Here is a 26966-nt window from a genome sequence, read left to right as displayed (position 1 = left end):
CGGATTAGCCGACACAGCAGCAAGACACTAGCCAATTTACGTTTTTTGGTAGAAGTTCTATTTCCTTTTTCAGCGACTGCGCAAGTCCTTTTTGCAAAAGGATGTCACGAGACAGTGGTCACAGCAACAATAGCTCTATCTATAAAATACCAGTACAAGTTATACAAAAGAGCTCTAAGTCTACCTCAGAAGTTTCCAGTCCATCAATTGTCATACAGATATCAAGGTCACTTTGTTTGAAGCCAAAGCCATTTTTTGATGAGCCAAACAAGTTCAACCTGGTTCCTGTAAAGGACACAACACTATAACCACATCTGATACACCATCAGTTCAGTTTTAATAGCTAGGGTCTGATTTGGCCAATGTTGAACACCATTTTTCGGTAATAATGGACTTTACAAGGAATAGTTATTAAATATAGGGCATATTTCTTCATTGTCTATGGACGATAACGCTGTACAGTTACTGGTCTAATTCAGTACCTTTTAGAGTAATAAATTAAAAGGCATTTGTGTCAAAACAATGACTAAACCGTACAGCAAAATTTTCATCATTTTTGGCATTAAGAAAAAAAGGATTCGCGAACAGGTGTTCTTTATAGCCAGAGTATGCACACAATTTTCATATTTCAATGTGATTTACAAGATGACAGTATCCCTGCAATAAGCTTTCGTGGGCTACAGCCCACCTCATCGGATGCACAGAATGGAACATATAGTAAGAAGACATATATGCATTCTATGCATCCGATGAAGTGGGCTGTAGCTCACAAAAGCTTGTGCTCAAATAAATTGGTTAGTCTCTAAGGTGCCACAAGTACTCCTGTACTTTTTGCGGATACAGACTAACATGGCTGCTACTCTGAAACCTATCCCTGCAGTGTCTCTTTTCTGGCTTTTGTTAATTTTTTGAACAAATTTAGTAACCTGCAGGGGCTTACGGAGCAGGTGCAGTAGTGATAGATGATTTTCAGGCCCCTATGGCAGTCTGAATAGTAATGGGGATTTGGACTGGAAAAGAGAGCCTGGAAGTAATTAAATCAGTGATTAGCACAGCCCTCCACCTCTACCCTCCTCTGGTGACAAGCCACCAGTCTTCAGTGTACAATGAAAATTAAGATTAAATATAAAATTTAGGATAGGTATCAAAGTTAATATATTTACTGACTTTTCAGAGATTTCAAGGCCAGAAGAAAACACTGTGATAATTGAATGCGACTTCCTGTGTAACTATGATACTCACAGTGCCGGAATCCTTCAGAAATAATGAATTTAACTTCACCTCACCCCTTTGAGGCAGGGAAGAATCCCCATTTTACAAATTGGAATGAAGACACAGAGATTAAGAAATTTACCCAGGATCAAATAGGAGTCCGACACACCCAGGAACAAATTAAGTGGCAAACTAACTAGATTAGCAGCACGAGGATTTGACTAAATCCTTGAGGATCTGGATAAGCGATACAAGAACTCTCTTTGGGTTACGACAAGTCTTTACAGATGCAACAATCTTTGGCCAAAAATTCCACATGCAGCCTGCATACAAATTTGGCAAGACTATGAACTGAAGCCCAGGTGGTTACCGTATATATTTCCAGAAATAGAAACCGTAGCTCCAGTCTACGGAGCTTTGCTGAGAGCCAAGAGTTATGTCTCTGCTTTAGAATACTCCCAGAGTGATGGACAGGCAGTACATTTTTCTTTCTACACTGAGAATAAGGGCAGAAAAATAAAGCTAGTTCTTAGATGAACTGAAAAGGAAGGGGATACTTTTGGCCTGATCAAGGTTCCAAGGTGGGGTGCCAGGGGTTTCAGAATGTCTGTAGCAGTCTTACAAGAATGAATACAATGACTGGAACAGCGAACTTTGACTCACGAATTTGAGATGAAAATGCTAGTTATGAAAGTTTTGTTATAAAATTGTGATTACTGGTTACTTAAACAGCTATTGTTTGTGCCTGCTGATGTCATGATCTTTTCTCATCAACAGGATATAAAAAAAAATAGAAATGGACATGTTTTTGGAGCTTTTTGTTTGTTTGTTTTAAGAAAGAGCACAATCTCAAGGAGGCAGGGCATAATCATAGAATATCAGGGTTGGAAGGGACCTCAGGAGGTCATCTAGACCAACCCCCTGCTCAAAGCAGGACCAATCCCCACCTAAATCATCCCAGCCAGGGCTTTGTCAAGCCTGACCTTAAAAACTTCAAAGGAAGGAGATTCCGTTACCTAGGGAGGTGGTAGAATCTCCTTCCTTTGAAGTTTTTAAGGTCAGGCTTGACAAAGCCCTGGCTGGGATGATTTAGGTGGGGATTGGTCCTGCTTTGAGCAGGGGTTGGTCTAGATGACCTCCTGAGGTCCCTTCCAACCCTGATATTCTATGATTATGCCCTGCCTCCTTGAGATTGTGCTCTTTCTTAAAACAAACAAACAAAAAGCTCCAAAAACATGTCCATTTCTATTTTTTTTTATAACGTATGAGGTGGAAACTTCAAGCTTTAACAGCGAGCTGAGATTATTGCAAGAGAAAATATTCCCAATTAATCTGAAGTCCTATAGCAGAGTCTTAAACAACTAAACAGAATATTTTAAGAAGAAGTTTAAATTAGCTAACGTTGTTCTTTACACTGGTACAATGAAATTGTTGAAAATGCTAAAAAAGTGAAACTTTAAAAAAAAACTAAATAGGAGTATGAAAAGAAGCTGCACAATTACCTGGAAACTCCTGTCTGATGAAGCTTTCCAGATTTTGCCGTATATGTTCACGAGCCTGATCCTCTATAATATTTGGAGCAAAATCCTCTTCAAAAAAAGCCAGAAACACACCCATTCAGGCAAAATATGTAAAAACATTGCCACCGTTAAGTGACAGGAAGGGGGGAAAAAGGAAATTGATGTGGGAGGGGGAGAGAGGGAAGAGTGGGTAGAAGCAGAGAAATACTAAGTCAAACAAAAAAATACATTAGGAAAACAGTCGTTTTGTCTAGTCAGAAGTGAAGGGTGCCAAGATCAAATGAATGCGGGGGGGGGGGGGGGCAGAGGGAGGAAGAATGGTTCAAAAAATCTGAAGTCAGCGTATCGTTCTTTCTAGAAATGGTCCTGCCTTTGTTCTTTCAAACAGCAATTTCTGGTAACGAGATACAAAATATCACACAAAGAACCGCACTGAAGAGAGTCAGACAACATTTTTGGAAAAAGGATGCCTCATATAGGCTCTGAAGTCTATGTGTAGATGCCTAAATTTCAGGAATATCCAATATCCAGCAGCTTTCATTGACTCCATGTTTAGTTCACGGAGTCATGAGATCAGCCTACGCACTTTGGATTTTTACTCTTTGGAGGTACAATTTAGACTTATGAATATAACAAGTATCAGGTGCAATTTAGCAATTAAACTAATGTCATTACCCTACAGAATCTCACCTGTTGTACTAAGTTGGCTACTTTCAAAACCCAGCTCCACTGATGCTGTTGACCTCAGAGAATTCCCTAAAGTACTATTAAAATCTAGCTGACTAATTCATATTTTCCATAAACATATTGAAAGAGTGCAGTATTGATGACTTACTGTAACACTGGATGCAAACTTGATCTAAAATATTTGAAAACTTGGGTGTCAATGCTGGCAAAGGGTCTAGCTCAATTTTTTTGAAGTCTTCTGGACAATCCCTCTTTAGGTGACCTTCTCGTCTGCACAAGCTACATACAACCATAGGAGACTGCGTGAATAGAAAGCAAGACATTTTTTAAGTCTACGGCCCTTTCATGAATCAGAACTATACTTAGTAATATTTCCTGGTGGTTAGATGTTAAAAGCTTACCTTGCCCTTTGTGAAAGCGGGTTTATTAAATTCATAAAAGAGCTCAGATTCCATAAATTGTCCTATTAGTATGTCCTCTTCACAAAGGCTTCCTTTCTCTATAAAATCCTCTTCATTCAAATCTACCCTTAGAGATTTATCTACATGTTTTCCCAGCTCTGTCTCTTCATATTTAACAGAGACGGACAATTCTTCCTCAGACAGTGCATCTTCATCCCCAGATGCAGTGTAAGTATTGTCCAGCTCATCATCTTGTCCAGTCACAATCCCACCACATTCTGTTTGGTTTAGGAGAAAACTCTGTTCTCCCTCCTCTTCCTCTCCTTCCTCATCCGAGTTATTTATTTCAGATAACGAAGGTGCACGTTTGTTCAGGGAATCATCCAGTTCATCAGTCCCCTCTGTGCTCTCCTCATCCATGTCAGCCTTATCGTCGAGTATTACATTGCACTCTAAACCAAACTCATCACTCTCTCTGACTACAGTGCTCTGAACACCTTCAGAGTCCGAAATACCGTATGTTTCAATATCATGCTCACTTGCTGGAATAGGGAGATCTCCATTTTCACTGTAGTCATCCAAGCCTTGATCAATAACTATCACATTTTTCTGCCATTTCTCATCTTGGTCATGTTCTTCCTCTTCCTCCTCCTCCTCCTCCTCATTTCCACTTTCTGTCTCTACACAGCTTGGTTTGAAGTTCTCATTATCACCAGAAATCATCTCTTCAATTACAAAGTCTGAATCTTCCTGAGCAATTCCCAAATGTCCTATATCATCTGCCAATTCTTCTTTGGCCACGCTTTCAGAGACAAACACCTTTGAAGGATCAACTGTACATGCCTGAGGCGTGTCTATACTTCTATCAATAATATTAATACAATCAGCTGCTACCACTTCCCCCATTTGGTCAGCTATGTTTTGCGTATCGGTGGCATCATGCTTTATGGCATCCTTTTCAGGTTCTAATCTTTGTGATGTCTCCTCATTGACGTTCAAAGGCTTTTGGGGGCTGGATTTTGTAGGTTTTTTGTGGGGCAAGGCAAAATATTTGTAAGTTGCCCTTAAGCAGTGAAGAATATATTCATATACTAGCTGACTGTTCAGAGTTCTTGCCACATTCCTCTTTACTGAGTAAGGGTCTGAAAGAAAAAGAAAGCCAGGAGCTAACTGAATACAAAAGTCTAACACTTCATTGATGGATATAAAGAAGCAGCAAAGACAGGTTTGATTAGTCCTGTTTTGTTTTACAACAAATTTTAGATATATTGTCAATTAATTTAATGATCTGTTTTAGGAACGCATTAGCAATAAAGAGAGCTCTAGACTTTGTGGAGGAAACTGTATATGTTTAAAACATTTTATAATATCACACAGAAACATATGCCTGAAATTGTTTTTCTAACATATCTGACAGCGTACTTGGTAAGTCAGAGGGCCGATAAGTCTTAATTGACAGACTTCAGGTACCTTCCACAGCCATGCGCTTTTTAGGCCAATCCTTTGATTCACGAGACACTGGTTCTTTGAGTCGTATACTGATGACCAGATCAGCCAGATTAAACTCCAAGGCATAGAAGCGAAGCAGTTCTACCCAAAGCTGCCCAACTGGTGCTGAACACTGGTGTCCTGAATCAAACACTAAGGGAACCTGTTAATTAGAAACAAAACCCTCTTCAGTTTTTCAGTTTTAAGGTGGATGAAAAACCCTCTTTTATGGGGCAGAAAAATCATTCTGCCAGTCTTAAACTTGCTTTTCACTGACACACAGTCACGTCTGCGACGAGTGTGCAGGTCTCAACAATAAAAATTAATGCTCTACTCAAACAAGGCAAACTACAACATTATGAGAGTTAAACACACATTTTACAGCTACAGAAGAGGACAATTCAAAGAGATAGTTATCTTGATTTACACTAACACCTCAAACTCTTATAAATCAAATGTAATAACGGTTGGACAGTGACATGTATGATTATGGCTAATATGAATCATGATTGTGTATTTAAATAAAAATGTTCTTGTGCTATCATTAATACACTTCAAAGTGAGCATTTCAGAGCATAAAAACCTCAGTTAGGGTGAAAGATATAGCCTCATCAAATGCAAAACATTCTTCAGAAAGAATCACCCTGTATGGTCACTTAAATGTACAGACACAAAATGGGCACTTCAAGCAAGAAGGGGAAGCGACAGACAGAGCAAATTACACAGTTTAAAATCTCTGTGGATATTTATTCTGCCAACTCTGAAAGTTTGTCCTCTTTGGTTGGAGTTGTTTCTTAGGGCTAACCATCAATAATTTGGCATGAAGCAAAAGACGTGGATGCTGGGATTCAGTGCTAATCCAGTTTGGTATTGTGACAAATTATTGACACAGTCTTTTAGAGTACATTATGCTTTTCCTTAGATTCAGGCGGTCCTAGCTTTTACGGCTATACATTATCTTAATATACTTGTAAGAATTTAGTTTACGTGAATTTTATAATGGCTCTGATTTATAAACACAGCACAAATTATTTTTAAAAGGATTTCATATTTTTGCTATATAAAGATTGCTTAGTATTTTACCAAATAAGATCTTTTTAGACAAGATCATGGAGTATTTTACACTTAAAACATCATAAATGTTAGCCATTGTTGGATTAAGTTTATGTAACTTCTGTATTATAAAACACTCCCATGTGCGATTTGGACTGAATTTATACAGTTATGCTATTTCTAAAAAGAGCAATGCTATTAGATAAGAAAAATAGTAGTTTGAAATTAAGAGTTACTCAGTTGACATAGTCAAGTCTGAAAAAGGATTTTTGGAATTCTGTCAACTACAGTTGTCCCCTACTTTAAGAAATATTAACAACCCAGGACTGTGACCCTGGGACCTCTTGGTGCCAACTAGCTGAAGGCACAGGGGATCTGGTATCTACATACTGGTTCACTGAAGCGGTCTCTAATGAAAACCTGTGGCACACTGGTCAGCATAATCATTGTGAGATGTGTGTACCGATAATATGTAAGGAGTTACGTATACATAGACCTTAAGCACATAATTTTCAGTGCGAGTTAAGGCAGGTCACCAGAAGGGGATCAGCATACTCCTGCCAGGCAAGCGAGAAGAGATGCTTATCTCTGGCTGGCTGGTCAAGTGCATTATGTGTGGTCTACTTCACAAATGGAAGCCCACCTACTATCTGAGCACAAGGCTAATCAAGAGATCGTAAAAACCGACAAGAAAGGAGCACAGAGGAAAAAACAACGAATGGGAGGAGAGAAGGGGAATCCTGTTCACAAGTTAAGACAATGGATTTTTGTACGGTAACGGTAGAGAGACAAATTGCATCGTTCACCTAGGAGACAAGCTGACAGCATGCTTCTCTTATGAACAGAGGGTCACAACCAACCTTGCTGCTAAAAGCCGGGAGAAAGATTTTTTGGATGAGACAACCTTTATCAGACAGGAAAAAAGTGTTGTTCGTTAAGTTTAGGCCTTGGCTCTTTTCTGGTAAACTTATACTTGTTTTCACTATAAACAAATCTAAGTGCCATGTGTTAAGCTGAGCTGTGGTCTAAGGAGTAACTGGGAAGCTGTGGTGAACTGCTCCTTTGGGAACAGTGGGTCTGGTAATTGTGTGAGTGTCCAGTGGTTTAGGGACTGGACACTGCAGGCGTGCTTGGAGGACTCGGGTGCTGGAGTGTGCCTATCACTAACCTGGAAAAAGAGAGAGTGGGGCCTGTGGAGGTCTGGAGGGGAAGTTTGTGTTGCCAGTAGCTGATGGAGTCAGAGAGTGATCCACAGTGGGCATAGAAAAGGCTTCCGCATAGCGAGGTGCCTTACAACCCTGGGTATCCCTGGCAAGCATCACCAATACCTTAAGACTTAGAATTACTTCCTGGTCTCCTACTACTTGTCACATTTGTCTTCAGATGTCGCATACGCAACAGAAAACCAGTCACTGAATTACAGAGACAAGGTGGGTGAGGTAATACATTTTTATCACCACCCACTTTGTCTCTCTAATATCCTGGGACTGACACGGCCACAACACTGCACACAGCCACTGAATTATGCAGGTTAGCTTCGCAATACATCAACAATTTTACTTCACTTAAAATAAAGACGGGTGGTCATTGCTGAGAGTAGCAGTAGCGATTTCTAGATTACTACTGAAGTAACTGAAATGGTTCAGACCTTGCCCCTTTTAGGAGAAGCTTCTTTTGGAGAATCAGCATCATCAACAGCAGGATTATACTCCCAGACCACGATATCGTTCTCAACATCTTTAAGGTTGAAGTTTACTAATTTGTTTAAGGAGAATCCTCCAATCTGGAGAGTGCAGAGGGAAAGAGGAAAAAACACCAGACACCTTTTTTATCTGAAGAATTTCAAACCAACATCCTCCATACTATTAATCATCCAGAAAAAAGTCAGTATTTTAAAGACGTACAAAAATCATCACACACTATACCCATAATAAAGACAGGCTTACTGAATTCTCATTCGATAGGGTTCTTCCTCCCCAGGTAATCGGCTTTCTGATTAAACGTCACCAATGCGCACTACAACTCCATTAGTCGATTTTCAAAATAAGAAATTACACGCAGTAGCCATCTAGTTATGATTTATATTGGTATCTTTACTTTGTTAGAGGTTCCGTCACATGGCTTTAAATAAAATTTTATACATACATCGATTTGACTCGTTAACCAAGATCAAGAGCTGTATGTAAATAGCAAGTCTGTAAACAATTCTGAAATATGCTAATGAGAAAATAGATCAGTGTTTGAAGAAGTCTGTTATAGGCCTAGGATAAACGTTAAGTGCCTAAGTCCCACTCAAAAGTTAGAGTTGTTTTTGAAAAAAATTACACATAGGATACCACCTTAATTAATCCCCCTTGTGCCCAGGCATGATGATACAGTCTGTAACTACATAATTGCATATTATTTTTTCCATAGGACCCCCGCCACATCAGTGCGCAGTATGGACCTGCGGTATGGGTGAATCAAGACTGTGCAGCCAAGGAGATGGGGGCCACACACTGAACAATGAGAAAACAAAAGAGAGCGAATAACTGCTCATTAAGTGAGCACTGTCCATTCCGTGCACTGAATGAGGCTAGTATCCTGTGGAAAATAATATGTGATCACGTAATTAAAGACTGCGTCATAATGCTTGCGCGCAAGGGGGAGGAATTAAAATTGCTCAACCAAACTTAATTGTGGCATGTTCTTGTCACATATATTATGCACACAAAAACTATACTGATATTTTGCTGTTGGTGACTAAGTGTCTTACTCTCCTGCACAAGGGATAGGCAAGACACAAGCAAGTAATAATTTACAATTATAACAGAAAATATCACCCTCAGATTGATGAGACTTAAGTGGCACGTACCCACAATCCCAAATAAACAGGCAGAAATGGCTCTTTCCTCTGTTGTAGAAAGAAAATGACCATTAAAGCAAACACGTAAGAAGGCAAACCTCCTTCTTCAGGACGATCAGCACAACACAGCTGTAAAAAAAAAATTGAAACACGTTAATATTTTTCCGCATCAAGCTTTTTATTACAAATAGTCTTTTTGGTATCTATCATCATTCTCCTATTTGCAAAACCATCAATTTAAATACCGGAAGAGAGCGCGAAGATTTACATAACTCGTTTGTCCCCATGTTGTGGGATGTGTTTGGTTCCAAAGGACTTCACGGAGTTATTAAAATCACAGCCGGTGTTCTAGCAGAACAATACTGAAATCACTTTTCTTGTATGCATTCCATTCTGATAATCAGATCTGATAATCTTCCAGCCAAACAAGCTACTGGTTGTACGCAACAGTTGGGATTTGCAGTGAGGGTGAAGGGAAATTGCGTCAATGAGATCTCGGCATAATTCCCTTCAGCTCCTTTAACGAACTGCTCATTTTCAGTTTAAAGAGTTATGGTATGATAAATTCAGAGTTGTGACTCTTATCTTTGTACTGTAATCTGCTCAAGCTATTTCAGAAATCAAGACTTGAGGTGGCATATGTGGTATGTATACCCAGAGTACTGACTAAGATTCACAAAGATGACTGGCTTATTTAGGACTTCAAACTTCACCATTTGAAAGCGACTTGCTACATGAAACAAACATACCCTGCCTTCCGTCAAACACATATCATACTTGCACCAAATACTCAAAGATTCCACTACTCATTTTGTCCACATGAACTCTTCCTAATTTGTTTCCATTAACTTCAAATGTGAAAATTACCTCATATGACAAATTTTAAGAATTCTTCACAAATAATCTTCCCCTTCTATGCACTTGAGGCACTTTTGCAGCTGGTACTCAGGTGCAGAGAAGCTGGGATTTCATAAGCAATTTTTTAAAAGACTAACAGACAAAGATATGCATATCAACATCTTTATATTTTATAAGCGTTGCTATTAATGTGGTTAGACTCTCAGCAATCACGTAACAAAAGAGCTTGTTAAGCAACATTATGGTGGATTTCTTTTGGTACAAAGTCAAGAAATTCCAGCTAGAGTTTCACATCAACCTCTATGATCATATACCAAACGCTGCCTATGTAAAGAGATCTTTAAAGTGGAAAGGCAAGGTGGCACAGTTGCGGTTGCTGTATACACTATAATTTAGTGCAACTCATATCGACTCATATGTGCGACAATTAGATAATCTCAGTCAGTGCATGCACGTAATGGGCAAAGAAAATAATATACTGCACATAACAAATATTGTATTCCTCAGAGGAGGAAAGCCGGTGGGTCACGTTTAAAGTTCAAAGACGTTTTTGAATTATAAGAACCTAATAAAGCAACTGAAAGTTTCTTAAAAGCATGAAATACTGTTATATTTAGATCATTGAAGCAACTGAATAGATTCTTCTTGTAGAGTCACTCAATCTAAACCAGCGATTTTCAGCTTTCCATACAGCAAGCCCCTTTTCCATAGCAGGGCACACCGTCTATCCAACCCCTAATGGAGCCATATGAAGGACAGGGCAATTACAATCTGTTTGTGACTGCCCGCATCCCCCAAGGTAGAGAACCCCTGCTCTAGATCATGCAAAATTTCAGACCAAAAGAGTAACTTTTTCCCAAGAAGAGACTTAGAGCAATCGCATTCCTAAACTACAACTGGAGATTTACTAGCAGGACATTGGACTAAAAGAGAAACACCATGAAAACCAGGATGTATCTTGGTTAAACTTTTGTACACTGCCTACCTTCTCTTATCCAGGTGCCTGTTTTGAGAAACTCATCACACAAGAGTTGGACAAAAAGAACGGTTTTTATTAAAAAAAGACTCACCTTCGCCCAGTACCTGAAGGCAATCACTAGAGGTACAAGAGTTGGTTCTAGTTTTCCAAGAGTAGCCAAATGGTTTGTCGTCAGACAAGCATTTTCATTCCCTGCGCTTACTTTACAAACAAGGCCACTACAATGACAAAGAAACAACCTGAAAATCCTGCAGGTGTTTTAAGGAAAGCCATATGTCAGATGAAATCTTACAACCTATCACAAAATTGAGGCTATGATGACAGATTTAACAGCCTCAGAGGCTTAACATTACAATGAAAGGAAGCAAACAAAACCAGTTTGACCTGTGTATTTAGTTTTACAATTTAAACATTTCAAGCTTTTACAAGAGCAAAAGCATTTTAAAATTCACAGCAATTCATCACTCACTTTCTGGAGATTTTTTTTAAGCAACTAAATCATTTAGTCAATGAACTAAAACATCACACATTGTCATTTTCTTCCGTGAATCAAAATAATTTCACTGTACCAAACCCCATTACTAAAACGGTTCATAAACTATTTCCAGAGTGCAGGAAAAAAAATCAGTAATGAAAGACCAAGGAACTGCAAACAACTGGTGATAGATTCTACATCAGTAGCTAGTTACACAATATTTCATGAATCTGAAGTGGTATGTGGTAAGTGGGCAAAACAAAATGCCTCACTCCTTTCCTCATAGCACTAAAGCTATTTAAGCTCCCCTTACATTGTTTTTTAGGTTTCTTTCATTTGATATTAAATCTGCATCGTCTAGAAGGGAAGAAAGGAAATTTTCTACTTTAGCAATCATCCCCAGTGCAGAGGGGTGCACAGTGAAAAAATAAAAGGTTTTTTTTTATTATTTTTATTTATTTATTTATTTATTTTTGTAAAGGGGACTGGGGAAGAGGGGGTTGAGGAAGAAATAACCCTTACCCTCTTATTCTAGGCTAGGAATGACTTGCCCATAAATGTTTGTGTCAAGATCCATGGAACTGTAATAATTTAGTACAGAAATGTTATTTTTTCAGGTGTGGGTATGTGTAATTTTACATTGCTATATGCTATTAGAACACACAAATTGACAACTGAGACCTTTGCTTTTCTCTGCACACCACCACTGGTACTCTAGCATGGAAATCTGCATCAACATCAATAAAAGATTCTGGGGGGGGAAAAAAAAGAAAAAGCCACATTAAGCACATGGTTAATAATATTCTTCGTGTTTAAGGAGAAACTTATGTAGCGCAAGGAGTAGAAATAGATTTTGGGTCTACCAGTCTGGCTCATAAAAGGATCACCTCCAATTAGAAATCTGACTAACTCAAGCACGAAAATAGAAAGTTAAGTCCGGTGGGTCAGTACTATCAGACATTGTGTTAATTTAGATTTTGAAAATATGAAAGGAAAAACGCAGTCCAACTATATAAACTTGCAGTGTTTCCAAACAAGATCACATTATTGTTGGTAGAGGAGGCAGCGACTTAGCAGTTGTGTTAAAGAAAATGCTACAAGGGAGAGAGCGGAAAGAAGAGTAAAACCTCACACACACACACGGTAAAATAGAAAAGGAGCCACCCTCCCTCTCTTTTTCCTTTGTGTATGTTCTACTTAGATTGTAAAGACCCCGTTTTCAGCTGGCTTCAACCCAGTCTTCCCTGATGTGCATAAATTAGGACTGAGTGGCATTTTTTTAGTACCTCAACATGCAGGTGATGAGTTTCCATATACACATTCTATCTTGTGTACGAAACATCAGCACACCAAAAACGTATGTGCAGATGCGTGCACAAAGTTGTATATACATGAAAGGAGGCTAAGATCTGAAAATAGGGCCTTAAGTACTTTGGGACAAAGACTAGTCAGTCCTATTTCAAGTAAGAAGCACCATGCACACTTATGTCGCTAGGTAAATCATCCTCACAAGCTAGCCTGTGGAAAAGAGGGGCATCCCCATTCCTGATGTGAATGAGAACACACAGTTAGGAATTTCTACCACTAAAGGACATACTGTAGCTAGTATTTGAACGAAATACTAAAGCAGCTAAATTCTTTAGGCCTTATACAAGTGATGCATTTAGTATCTACCATTATCGATTCAGGGTAAGTCATTTGTTGGAATACACATGACAAGCCTACACTAAACAGCTTGTCTGACGGCATTAGTTCTGTAGCGTTGTTGTAGCCGTGTCAGTCCCAGGATATTTGAGAGACAAGGTAGGTGAGGTAATATCTTTTATTGGACCAACTTCTGTTGATGAGAGACTCTAAGGTATGTAAAGGAGCACACCTTACTCTAGGGAGATTTGCACTACATTATGGGCTAGCAGGGGAATATTACTATCAACCTTTGTTTCTGTGATCCCATCAGCAGTGCTCACAGAAAGAGCTAGGGGATCATTACAGAATGTTACACCTTAGAGCGTTGTGGTTTTAGGCTACCACCACATAATTCTATCCAAGGCACCACTCCTGCAAAGACTGAGGCCCCTGCTTAACTTCATGCACTGTGTAGTCTCATTTACTTCACATGCTTAAGTCTCAGCAAGGTCACTGACCAAGTAAACATAGCAACATAAAAACTCCAACTCTTTTCCCTAGCTGTGAAGGGATTTTGGAATTCAATGTACAAAATGCTCCCTCCTCCAATTAGGTAAGCTTAATACCTTTACTCTTGTACCTGTCAATTTACTAGTGTAGAAGAAGAATGAAACTACATATGGAGACAGACTTACATTATTCTGTAAAAATCAAGTAAGCATTTGAGCTGATGCATCTATTTAAAAAAGGTTTTGCATTCAGTGAAGGAGTACTGTGAGAACGGCCAGGGGTGCTTTTGAAATGAAACTGAAACCAGTGAACAAGTATTTCTTACCACTATTCTTCAGACTTTCTTGTACAAGTAAGAGAACATCTGGTTGAGCCATCTGTGAAATGGAGTCAAATCATAGAAGATTATTATTTAAGCTACTGAAACATTTGAAAAATGTGTTTTTTAATGATGGATTTTTAATACTTCCATATTGAAAAGACAAAGGAGGATCACTGTGACACCTTAGGCAAGTCACAACATCTAAGGCCCAGTTTCCCCATCTGTAAAATGGGTATAAATCTCCTGCTCTGCCTCACAGGGTTGCTGGGAGGTGAGGTTTAACTCATTTGTGTTTGTGAAGTGCTTTGAGTTCATTGGATTGAAGATGCTATTAGCACAGAGTAATACCACTACTTTAACAACAGATTAAGATGATTTTAGTTCAGACGCAGTTAACAATAGCTCCCCTTGGATCGATACATTTTGGTAAATAAAAATCCCATTACCACTTGGCACCTTTGTTATTACTTGCTTAAATGTTACTATAACAGGCAATTCAGCCAGTTTTACAACACTAATAATAACCTGCTCACTTACATTGGCTGGAAACTGGACATCAACGTTTATGTCAGATGTTCTGAAACCAAATCTGCTACAGGAGGAGCCGTACAGCCTTAGCGAGCAACCTGCAAAGAAAGCAATTTTTTGTATAAACTCAACATCTTAATCCAAATCCTGGGTTGGAGTGCAGCCACTTTGCAATGCCTTGCCAGCAGATTCTAGTCCTAGAACTGGTGTAGACAGCCATCAGAGGATCACCCCAATTCTGAAGAATCTTTCAGTAGCACAACAGTTCCTACACCTTATCCCTGCTGCTGGCAAAAGGGATTGAGGCCACGCCCAATAGGGCATGGCTTGGGCCTCCTCTAAACCCTGCTGATTCCCAGCCACTGGGTCAGTGGCAGTTGATGTAATTTAGAGCAACCTTCAGGCCAAAATATTGCCACTACGTCACCAAGCAGAACATACTGACAAAAATCAAATTATATTATTGGTAGAACTTGTCAAAATCAGAGATTAAGATTACTCTTGCGGAGAAAAATGCTTTTTCTTTTTCGTATATTTGACCATCAAACCAAATGGCAGAGTTATACCTGGCAATTTTGGGTGCAATAAATCTTCCATCGCTGTTTTAATTTTGAGTCTTTGTTCCAAATCCTCATTATTTAAGCCAAACTCTTGCACTACGTTTTCAATGGCAACACCAATAGCTTGTATCTGGGAAGGTGTTGGTGGAGGCAGGGTAGTCAGCAGTTGTTCTTCTTGCTTTTCCTTCAAGGACAACCACATTTTAACATATTTAAATGACTCTCTTCAGTTGCTTTCATGAGGTAGGGGTAGGTACACACAACCTACCGCCATAAACATTTCTGTGTGCCCATCTATATTACGGAGCTAGTAAGCAGTTTCAAACAGTTGATGCGTTAGGACACAATTAAGGTCTAGAGAAAGATGACATACAATGATTCTATCTAGATAAAGAGTTTGAGACGTCACGTTAGAGGCTTCGGTAATTTACAAAAATCCATACACCTATATAAAAGGCATAGGCAAACATCCCTTTCTCCTTATAAGGAGTGGTAGAGGATAATGAAGTTGAAGACAAAAGGGAAACCCTGTACGTGCCTTTCAATTCCTTTGGTCTTCTGGGGCAAAGGTGGGGAAGGAGGGCAGGCGCAGCAGAAGTTTCTTTCAGTAATAATAAAATGTCAAACTGCAGTTATGCTGGCAATAGTTTTCAATATATATATAAATATAAAGCTGTTATTTTAATTATTGATATATATTCTCTCATACTGGAGTATTCAACAACCCTTTCATTTTATCTAGGCTATTGTCAAAATGGCAATTACAAATTTTAAATTCATTCTTACCAACTCATTCTAAATCAAGTATATTACAGCTGTCAGAACGCCACTAAATGACATATTAAGAAGAGAGCAGATACAGTTAATGATACCATTACACAACTCATGAACAACAAATGAGGTTAAGTTGTGACAGCTTTTTATTACACACACACAAAAAAAACACTTTAAAAAAAACTTATGACCTGCACAATAATACTGAATTATACATTGAATGAAAGCTCCCTTTAATGATGGTTATTAGGAGATATCAGTAATATCCTAGAGGCAGTCCCGAGTTCACTCTATGCTGGAAAAAAGTCTCAAACTACGTATTTGTTGCTTTTACCAATGTCTATGGACATTGGTAGACATTATATAGAGAAGCACTCTGTATAACACTAGCAGAATATTAAGCATGGTAAGAACAAGGCAAGACTTCAGGGCTAATATAATTGCATCATCATTAGCAGGATAACAAATATAAAGCATGGATTTCTAAAAGTGTCATTAACTCACCTTTATGTTTTTCTTGTGCTTCTTCTCTTTAATGTGCTTATGAGCAAATGTCACTGACTCAATCAAAGCATCACATAATTTGCAGGTATACTTGGCTGTGGGGTAGTTTCGAGGACGCTAAAATTGAGAGAGTTTATTGACTAAGATACAGAAAGATGTTACCTTCATTTCATACATCTGCCACGGTCAGTTAAATTGTCCTAGGAAGTCCAAAAATACACCCTCCAACTTTCCTGGCAACCCGAAGGTTGTCACCTTTATAATTGCTGGTAACCGGACACTCGAGGCCCCGCACCTGCTCTGCCTTTTTCCCAGGGCTCACCCCCTTCTCTGCCTCTTCTCCCCAAGGCCCTTTCAGCATCTTGCTGGATCATCTCAAGGAGCCTACCTGCCTGCAGGTAGGAGGTGGCCCCAGCTGAGCAGAGGCTAGCGTGACCTCGCGCCTCCCCCTGCCCCGTGGTAACCAAACTTTAGGTCTGGGTGCCATTTAGGGTTGCCAGGTCCCCTTTTCGACCAGACTTCCTGGTCGAAAACCGGGCACCTGGCAACCCTAAACGGCACCCGGACACAGACGCCAAAAAACGACTGTCCGGGTAAAACACGAACGAGCGGTAACCCTACCTAACCCCAATCTTAGAGCCGAGCAATTTGAATATTACATAGAGGGACACTTGGAAATTCGAATACTGAACGTAGTCAAAAGCAAAGGTACACTAGTCTTCTTTTTATTCATTTCCAGCCACTGAACACCCATTTTGTTAAAATTTTATGGATTGGATCACTAACAACAGAGCCTTTAGCTGCACAAAGTGGAATTCTTCAGGAAGAGTGCAAACCTTTGATCTTTAATTCATAAATTAAAACCTGTATGTGATAAAATATCCAAATACTGTATATACAAAAAGAGAGTGTTGTCACCTTCTTTAGTCTGTAAATGCAGTCTCTCTTTAATCGCTCTTCAGCCTGCTGCAACCCTAGTAGTTCCTTCACTGACAGCATCGACTCATCTATAACCGGGCTTTCCACATCGTCATCTTGATCATACTCCTCTTTTCCTGTCCTTCTTGATCTCCTTGGTTTCCTATGTTTCTTCATTTCTTAAAGAGTTATCAGAACAAATATACTGTAACATCATTTCAGAGCACACAACAGAATGGAGAGTGAACCCAATGCATTAAATAAAGCAGACAAGATTCTCTACTTGTCACACCATTTCCTTTTCTGACATATGCAAGTCATCTTTTCTGACAATTGCAATACCTCCCACTCCCCGGTGGTGCATATTCATACTGTCTCCTAAGGTATGTTTGTTTTGACTCTTAGCGACTACTGGAGAATGACCTCTGAAGTATCAACAAACAGGTTGACCCACAAAAAGTCAGGAACCGGGCTATTTAGAAATTCTTGTTTGATCAACACCGGTTAACGCTAATGGCAACAGGTTCTATGGTCAGTTTAAGACTCACAAGTTCGAAGGGATTAGGATGGGGTGACTTACTATCCCTACAGAATTACTGACACTGGATGATTCCCCACTTCTGAACCGGAATACTTTCAAAATTCCTAGATTAAACTTCAATATTCCGGAGTCCCTAGAAACACGACATGAAGGTTAGCACCCCCTAAACCTAAATTATACCCAGGCAGTAAACAGTAAACAGTGTCAGATCAGGCAGCTACAGGAATATAGCCGACATGGAGATTTTTTTAATCATGTATATAAGACAGTGCACATTTCCCCCCGAAACTCCCGTTCCTTACTCTCACGTAAAGTATAGCCCTCATGTCAAGATACTATGGTAACACTATTTGTTTTATACCCAGAAATGAAAGCTTCTTGCTCTTGTGGTGTCACCCACTCTTCAACTGTACCAGTACATTGGCTCGAGACAATTAAAATAGCAAAGACACAAGACAGTGATCCTTTTTAGCTACTCAGAAGAGGGAAGCAAAGCCTCTTTTTCACCTCAATAAAGTAATCCACTTGTGTAAAAATGGATGTACTTATTTTAATACAACTAAGTCTTGCAAAATAAACAGTATGATACATTTGTTGTGTTTACAGCTAAGCTTGTGGCAGAAGTCTGGGTGTAAATATACTGCCTATGCTTTGTGAGCAGCTTTATCAGCATTTTTGCAACAGTAGTTACGGGTCCAAAGCGTACAAATAAAAAAAACAGGTGATCTTTGGCTCCAGCAGGAATGAGTAAATACTGGCCAGAGTTTCAAATAAGAGCCAGGATTACAGCTCACCTCTAGTTTAGGTACCTATATAAAGTTGCCGGAACAATGGGCTCTTCCAAGTGCTTTTGACAATTCTTTCAAACTCTGAAATCCTTCCACCGGGATCAGATTTTTTCCTCTACCGATTTTTAGAAGCCAACTCCAACAAGCAGAAAGTGAATTCATACTCAGATATTTAGGAAGGTTGCCCTTGAATCCCATCTCTTTCAAGAGGCACTATCAACTATCATATCGTACTTTTTAAAAAAAAACAACAACGTTGCTATAACTTTCAGAGTAGCAGCCGTGTTAGTCTGTATCCGCAAAAAGGAGTAGCACCTTAGAGACTAACAAATTTAGTTGAGCAGAAGCTTTCACAGGCTACAGCCCTCTTCATCGGATGCACAGAATGGAACATATAGTAAGAAGAGATAGCTATCTATCTATCTATATACACACACATCCACCTTTTCATGTTCTGTGTGTGTGTGTGTGTGTGTGTGTGTAAGTAGGCACACCAACGGTAGGAGGCTAATTAATTAAGATGCGCTATTATCAGCAGGAGAAAAAAACTTTTGTAGTGATAATCAACGTGGCCCATTTAGACAGTTGACAAGAAGGTGCGAGGATACTTAACATGGGGAAATAGATTCAATATGCGTAACGACCCAGCCACTCCCAGTCTTTATTCAAATCCAAGTTAATGGTATCTAGTTTGCATATTAATTCGAGTTCAGCAGTTTCTCATTGGAGTCTGGTTTTGAAGCTTTTCTGTTGCAAAATTGCCACCTTTAAGTCTGTTACTGAGTGACGAGAGAGGTTGAAGTGTTCTCCTACCGGTTTTTGAATGTTATGATTCCTGATGTCAGATGCGTGTCCATTTATTCTTGTGTGTGGAGACTGTCCAGTTTGGCCAATGTACATGGCAGAGGGGCACTTGATGGTAGATGTGCAGGTGAAGGAGCCCCTGATGGTGTGGCTAATGTGATTAAGTCCTATGATGGCGTCACCAGAATAAATATGTGGACAGAGTTGACATCGGGCTTTGTTGCAAGGATAGTTCCTGAGTTAGTGTTTCATGTTCTCTGTATGTCTGTATATACATATATATACACACACACACACCCCTTCTTACTATATGTTCCATTCTATACAGCCAATGACGTGGGCTGTAGCCCGCAAAAGCTTATGCTCAACTAAATTTGTTAGTCTCTAAGGTGCCACAAGTACTCCTGTTCTTTTTAACATTGCTATAAGGATCCCCTAAAATTACGAGCGGTGAAAAAATTCGGATTTTTTTTTTTCAGTTTATTTGGGCATTTGATGGCATTTTGTCTAGTTGGCTGCCCATTTGTGTAGGCCATCCCCAGCAAGAGGAAAAATTAAAATAAACCCAAACAATTGATTGTGAAACCACAAAAATTGACAGGGAGATTCAGCATATATAGTGTCTCAAACTGCTTTTAATGGAAACTATGCAAACGAAATTTCAAGGTGATGAAAGGAATGCCATGTCAGCTTCTGTCTAGCAATTGTCTGATGCTTTTTAACTCCTAAAAATGAAAAAATGCTGGTCTTTGTCCTCCGCAATTCTCTCTCTCCCCAGGAACTTCATCCTTCCTTCAATCTGTTGCAATAGCTGGGAAAGACAAGTCTTTGGTACTTTACTCATCTCTCAACTTCAAAAAAAAAAAAAAAAAAAAAAAAAGATATTCCTCTTCACCAAATAACTCCAGTGCCTTCATCTGCTGTTCATAGCTTTCCTCTCACAGCAGTATAAAAACCACGCATTTCACTGCTGCTCATAGAATGGCTTGACAACTTAGCCCAATGGCTAAGGAGATGTCTCCGCAGCATTCTGGATAGAGCAGAAGCAAACCGCCAGCCCACGTTGACAATCTTGGCCTAGCGGGACTCATATGAGTGTTCTAAAAACTACCTGTGAAGACAGCACTTTCAAGTTGTGGCTCAGGCTGGAGCTTGGGCTCTGAAACCCACCCCGCTCCTTAGGCTTCAGAGCCTGTGAATTCAACAGCAGCTTAGTGGCCAACTTTCTTCTCTTCCCTCTCAAGAAAACAAGCCAGCAGCTCTCTAGCTCCATGCAATCCACTCACCTGGTCAAAATATCTATTCATTCTAATCAAGGGAGTTTTCAAACTCTAGCTCTCTGGGTTCTGACAGGCAGCCGTGAAACTGATCACAGCCCTGTTAGTGTCACTCTTCTATCCCTTGGCAAAGCTACCAGGAACAGAGCCCTCTACCTGCACACTCCGGAAGATAATACTGCATCTCCTTACATCAGGAACTAAAAAAATTTTTAAAAACTTAAAATCCTGCAGAAAGTGATGGGAGAGAGGCCAGAAGACTTTTACACACTGCTGAAAAGCATGTGAATCACAGTTTGAAAATTAACAATAGTTCCAGGTACTCTAAGAATTCAGCAATGCGAGATTTGTTTAGAAGCCTCTCAATAAAGAAGTCAAAACTTGGGGAAAAAATCTAACCACCCACATGCCAAGAGCAAATAGGAAATATTCCTGGCAAGCAGGAGGTCTAAACCATCAGTTTCTGCTCAACTTTCAAAAAATAAATTCTTAAATTTCTAATCCTTTTGGGAGTCCACCTTTACCACCATGCATGTAGCTTTCATGCCACCAGGCAGCGCATAACTGACAAGACTAATGTAAATTTCACTCAGCTGCCATTTAGAGAAAGCTATGACCAGAGGCTGCAAGTAGAACTCAACACCCAAAAGCAGACCCGCACAACCCACCATTGCTGCAGCTGACAAGAGGCTGCAGTAAGGCTAGAGGAGCAGAAACCCCATCTCCACATAGCTGCAGCAAGGCTGGGCAGAGAGTGTGTCTTCTCCCTACCAGCAGCAGGTTAGTGAGGTGTCCTTCAAATTTATCTGGGACCTACCAGCCAGAAGCTGATAGTAAAGAGCGAATGAGCAAACAGCGTCTAGGGATAGTACTCTGCTAGAAGTCCAAAAGTAGCAAAAAGGTAGAGAAGGAAGTCTGACTGGCTTTTCCCCACCTTGACTTACTTGGTGTCACAAGTGAGCTGTAGCTCACGAAAGCTTATGCTCATATAAATTGGTTAGTTGGTTGGTTAGTTGGTTGGTTTTGTGGTCAAATAAATTGGTGCCACAAGTACTCCTTTTCTTTTTGTGAATACAGACTAACACGGCTGTTACTCTGAAATCTATCATACTGACTCTCTAGCTAATGGCAGTAAAACATTTGAGCTCTGCAATAGTCCTGTCGTTATGCTCTTACAGAACTCTGCCTCCCCATGATCAATATAAATGCTCTGATTAACACAATTTGGATAACAAATAAGTGACAATGCATGGAATTCTGCTCCTCCTCCTAAGTTAAAACTCATTTTTGTGAGCACTGAAATAGCTGCTTATAAAACAACAATATGCCAAGTAAGTAAAAACTCCTATCATTACTTGGTAGTCTCAACCAATATTGGAGCTAAGTATTTATACAGAGTATAAAAAGCAACTCCTCCCAGGTCCTCACTGCATGATCTTTCTTTTAGTTCTTAAAAACGAAACAAGAAAGCTTACACCACCAAATCTCTCACAATCTGAATAGTCTATCTTCTTATCAGGTGTTCTGAAATGACTGCTTAATGGATAGAAACTCTTTAATACGGTCAGTTGATCTGCATGGCCCCACTTATCTAGTACGTTTAAATTTGAGATACTCGTTCAGTATCAGTCAAGTACAGGAGGAGACACAAATATAAGCTATGAATTTCCATAAGAGGCCACCAAAAGGCTCAGCGTACATCTACACTGCAAAAAAAAACCAAAACACAAAACAGTGAGTCTCAAAGCCCAAATCAACTGACTCAGGTTCAAACCATGGAGGTAAAAAGAGAAGTGTAGGCATTCTCGCTTGGCCTGGAACCCGGGTTCTGTGATCCACCGCCTTGCCGGGTTTCGGAGCCCTGGCTCCGGACTGAATGGGAACATCTACACTGCTATTTTTAGCCCCGTAGCAACAGCTCGGGTCAATTGACCCGGGCTCTGAGACTACCTGCTGCAGGATTTCTTTGGCAGTACAGACATACCATTAGCGTCCTAGGTTAAGCTTCAATCTTGAAACCTGGTTCACTTATTCATTACAGGTTGCCATCACTTCAGTTCAATCGGCCGCCATGAGGCAAACAAAAGCCGCTCTAGTAAAAGACAGGCAGTGCTTGAGAAGCTACCAGATGGAACATGGGGAGCCAGAGGTTCCATGGCAGTTGACTGAGTGAAGGATCTGAAGGGATGGGGAGACGTCATAAAAACTTACAAAGGACAACCAAGGGCTGGTCTCCGCCGGAAACTTAGATCGGCGTAGCTACGTCTCTCAGGAGTGTGAAAAATTCCTACCCCTGGGAGACGTGGCTATGCTGAGCTAACCCCCGGAGTAGACAGCGGTAGGTCAACGGAAGAATTCTTCTGTTCACCTAGCTACCGCCTCTCAGGGAGGTGAATTAACAACAGAGCTGTCAGAACCCCTTCCATCGCTGTAGCGAGTGTCTACACTGAAGTGCTATCGCTGTGCCACTGCCACGTTATAAGTGTAGACACAGCTAAAGCGTGCCACAAGGACTCAGAGTCAAAGCCAAGTCTACCTCAGGGTGCACTGTTGTCAACTAGTATTCAAGTTATCTAACTGCAAAGTACCATATTTAAAGCTTTCATACAGGAAACAATTTGTTACAGATCATTTATGCCAGTGGTTCTCAAACACTTTTTTTTTTTGGTGACCCCTTTCTAGGGTGACCAGATGTCCCGATTTTTGGGTCTTTTTCTTATATAGGCTCCTATTACCTCCCCCCCCCCCATTCCGATTTGTCACATTTGCTTTCTGGACATCCTACCCCTTTCACACAGCAAGCCTCTGTCTGTGACAACCCCCCGCCCCATAAATTTAAAATGGGGGCATTAATTTAATGGGGATCAGGGACGTCAGCCCCACTGAGCTGACAGCTCGCGACCCCCTTGTAGCCACCTTGCGACTCCCTGAGGGGTCACGACCCCCAGTTTGATGCATTTGTTTTATACAGAAGTATATTTGTTTTATATAAGTATGATTTTCTTGACATATTTGGAAGACCGTTGCGGTAACAGGACATAAGACAAATATCCAATTTAAATGAAAAAACAAAAATACCACCCCTTCTTCCTCCCACACACGACCTCAACAACTCAAAGAATTCTCTTTTAACCTTTTCCGTAGCAATGTTCTGGATCATCCTGATAAATGTCAAATGGCCTTCATTTCTTCTTCACGTCTCATTTTCCTCCATATTTTCAGATCTTTAGTTCTTCCATTACTGTTCCATTTCTCTCTTACTTCCCTTTTTTCTTAATTCCCTTTTTATCAAGCTATTCTAGTTCTCACTCACTAGTACTGCGGCAACGGCACTGCAAATCTTTACATCAAGAAAGTTTAACAAAAGACAACGTCTAGATAGCAGCCCTCAGCATAGTTAAACTTTACAAGGTTTAGCACAAGAAAAAAAACACACACACTCCTCACCCTTTTTGGGGCAGGGCAGGGCAGGGCAGCAGGGGAAGAATAGAGACAAGTCACTCATTCTTGTTCTTTTTAAACAACTAAAACCTTTCTGAGCATGTGGTTTACAGTGTCTCACCATCCAATTTAGTGCTTCTCTACTTGAAGGTCACTACGCTATCAGGATAACACTTTATGCCAAGACTGGTGAATATGTCTCTATAGTGTGGATCTTATTCTTCTCTCCTTACAGAGGAAAAGTTCCTATTCAAATCAGAATAAGCCCCCCCCTCCCCCCCACGACAACCTCCTATTTTACACAATACTGTAAGACTTTTACAGTTTTATTTTAAAGTTACAGATTGAAACAAGTATAGAAGTTACCTGCATGAGAAGATAACATATTAAGTTAGCTATTTTCCACGTTGTCTTATTCCCATTTCCTTTTAACTTTTTTTAGCTAACTTACTGAACAAGTTGTAAGTTTACCATGTGGTCTTGCAGCAAGTAATGCCAATTACTTGTGCAATTTCTTCAACAATGCTTAAAGACCGGAGAGATTTATATCAAGTTGTATCTTGGAAAAATGAAAAATATTGAAGTTGCAGACTAGGACATCACATTTGTCGCTATATACTTGTCAAACGTTTATAAAGCGATTAACCTACCAAACCAACAAGATGGTTTCATAGTACGACCAGTTTATAAAAACAATCTTTGGATCACATACTGTTACAATACTGCTTAAAATGCTGCCATTGAGTACAGAGGATACTTTGCAAGATAGAAGTGTTACGGAACAGAAATGGTTTTATTTAATTTTTTGCATTAACAGTGAACCTTAAAGTTGTACTTTCCGGACATATACACAGTAATCGATTTTACTTTAAAAACTATGTAAAAAATGTGTTCATTACCAGAGTTTCCTTTCTGTGTGTCTGACATTTCTTCATTTAAGTCTTTCTGAGGCAGTCTTCTTACATTTCTGCTTCCTGCACTTTCAACCTCATGAAAAGAGTCTTTTCTTGTCCTGTTAAGCACAGGAATCCGAACTGTAGATTTGTACTCTCTCCAGCTGTCTGAATTGCCACGATGGTCATTCGATATCCATTTCTTAATTTGGTCTTTTTGGGTATCATTTATCCTCACCCCTTGGTTGTGACCCATGTTTTTAAAAGAATTTGAGCTATTCAGAATACAATGTGGTCCTTTTCTGGGACTGTTTCCACAGTGAGCTTGTGTTCCCTTTTTCTTCGGAAAGCCTATATCTATTTTTTTGCCAGGTCCGTAATCATCCATGGCGTGGCAGTCCTGTTGTAAAGGGCTCCTCTTCAATTCCTCCTCATCTAAAACTCCCCACTCCTTTTTTCTTTTGGCAAAGCAAGGTTTTGCAGCATCTCCCATTGTAATTGCTGTTCAACAGAATACTTTGCACCTGGAGGGGAAAAAAAAAAGGAGGTAGTTTCAAATAATCAACTGTTTAACAGCAGATTCAAGAGGAATAAAAATATAACAGGTTTAAGAAATGAGTAACTCATGGTTTTCCTCAGTACACATTGCGTATCTTATCAAGACTAAAGCTGGGCAATTTCTTTCCCGCAGTAAATTACAAATTGGCCAAAATATGAATTTATCAGGGCACCAAAGCTATTTGCCGATATGGAAAATAGTTTTAACCAAAAATTTTTTTTTTGACATGACGAAACATTTTATTTCAACATTCATTTTGAAACAATGGTTTTTTCAATTTGCAATCAAAACTTGTTTGTTTTGACCTATCCACCTTTCCCGCCCCCCCCTCCCCTTTGCTTTTGGTGAGAAATCCACAAATAAGATCTATATAACTAAATGTCAAGCATTTACATTTTCTTTTTACTGCATTTCTTTATTCTGTATCAAAGCAATACTACTAATTTAATTTGAAACTGAACTGTGCCTGCCACCATATATATATTTTTTCAGGAAACTGGAACTCAAATTTAAGACAACATTTTGAAGGGCTCAACCCAGGCATGAGTAAACAAAACACGTCACCCATCTGAAAACTATTAGGTTTAGCTATACCAGGACACATGAAGAGGAAGAAAAGGCCAGACGTACAAAGGTATACAGACATCTAAAATTCAAGACAGGCACTTTTGAAAAACCCAATGAGGCACCTAAGGTTATGTCTACACTTCAATAAAAAACCTGCGGCACTAAGTCACAGAGCCTAGGTCAGCTGACTCAGGCTTGCAGGGCTTGAGCAGCAGGGCTAAACATTGCAGTTTCCGTGTTCAGGCTGCAACCTGAGCTCTGAGACGACTCTCCCCCCGGCCTATGCACCGCAATTTTATAGCCTTGCAGGCTGAGCTGCAGGAGCAGCTGTGGCCATGCTGTGGGGCTTTTATCACAGTGAAGATGTACCCTGAGTGAGTTAGCTTCCCAATTGGCAAAAAGAAAAGGAGTACTTGTGGCACCTTAGAGATTAACAAATTGGGACTTACATGACTAACCTGCTGAAGTGCTTTCATAAAGCCTGCTAGGCCCTACACCGGCATCTTTAGGAACCTAAAGACATCTGTACATCTGACCCTAAGTTTTTAATTCTCTCTCTCTCTCATATATTTTATGAAACTTTCTATAAATAAGACTAGGTTATTTTCAAATGAAGTGCTTGAAACCACACAGACATTGCACTTAAAAGGAAGGCATAATAAAGTAGGCCAATGCCTAGATGGGTGTACTGGTACTAAATCCATAATTACGCAGTGTTGTGGAGCTCCACAATTGCTACTGGATAAGGGGAGAGTTTTACACCCTTCAAGATAATCTATGGTGGGTGGGGAAAGTTAACAAAGAATCAGCTATGCAGCTATATATTAGTGATCGAA

At 39.8% G+C, this 26966-nt stretch overlaps 1 protein-coding gene across 3 annotated transcripts in view; it reads right to left on the bottom strand.

The window, feature by feature from the left end:
• LOC311521387 (terminal uridylyltransferase 7-like) overlaps positions 1-26966 on the bottom strand; it is a 68103-nt gene that overhangs the window by 40358 nt on the left and 779 nt on the right. For all 3 annotated transcript variants that reach the window (XM_084629699.1, XM_084629697.1, XM_084629698.1), the window contains exons 2-16: positions 25011-25528; positions 17261-17439; positions 16343-16459; positions 15071-15248; positions 14514-14602; positions 13980-14031; positions 12200-12269; positions 11135-11261; positions 9216-9335; positions 8010-8144; positions 5291-5471; positions 3821-4962; positions 3568-3718; positions 2715-2801; positions 185-285 (exon numbers count right to left, since the gene is read on the bottom strand). In XM_084629699.1, the coding sequence (XP_084485825.1) occupies positions 185-285; positions 2715-2801; positions 3568-3718; positions 3821-4962; positions 5291-5471; positions 8010-8144; positions 9216-9335; positions 11135-11261; positions 12200-12269; positions 13980-14031; positions 14514-14602; positions 15071-15248; positions 16343-16459; positions 17261-17439; positions 25011-25497 (3216 nt within the window). In that variant the 5' untranslated portion in view covers positions 25498-25528. The remainder of the gene's footprint in view (positions 1-184; positions 286-2714; positions 2802-3567; positions 3719-3820; positions 4963-5290; positions 5472-8009; positions 8145-9215; positions 9336-11134; positions 11262-12199; positions 12270-13979; positions 14032-14513; positions 14603-15070; positions 15249-16342; positions 16460-17260; positions 17440-25010; positions 25529-26966) is intronic.

This window comes from Lepidochelys olivacea, assembly GCF_965140295.1.
Source record: "Lepidochelys olivacea isolate rLepOli2 genome assembly, chromosome: 5".
NCBI lineage: Eukaryota > Metazoa > Chordata > Testudines > Cheloniidae > Lepidochelys > Lepidochelys olivacea.
Note: the sequence above shows the minus strand (reverse complement) of the source record. Positions and strands in the feature narration are given on the sequence as shown.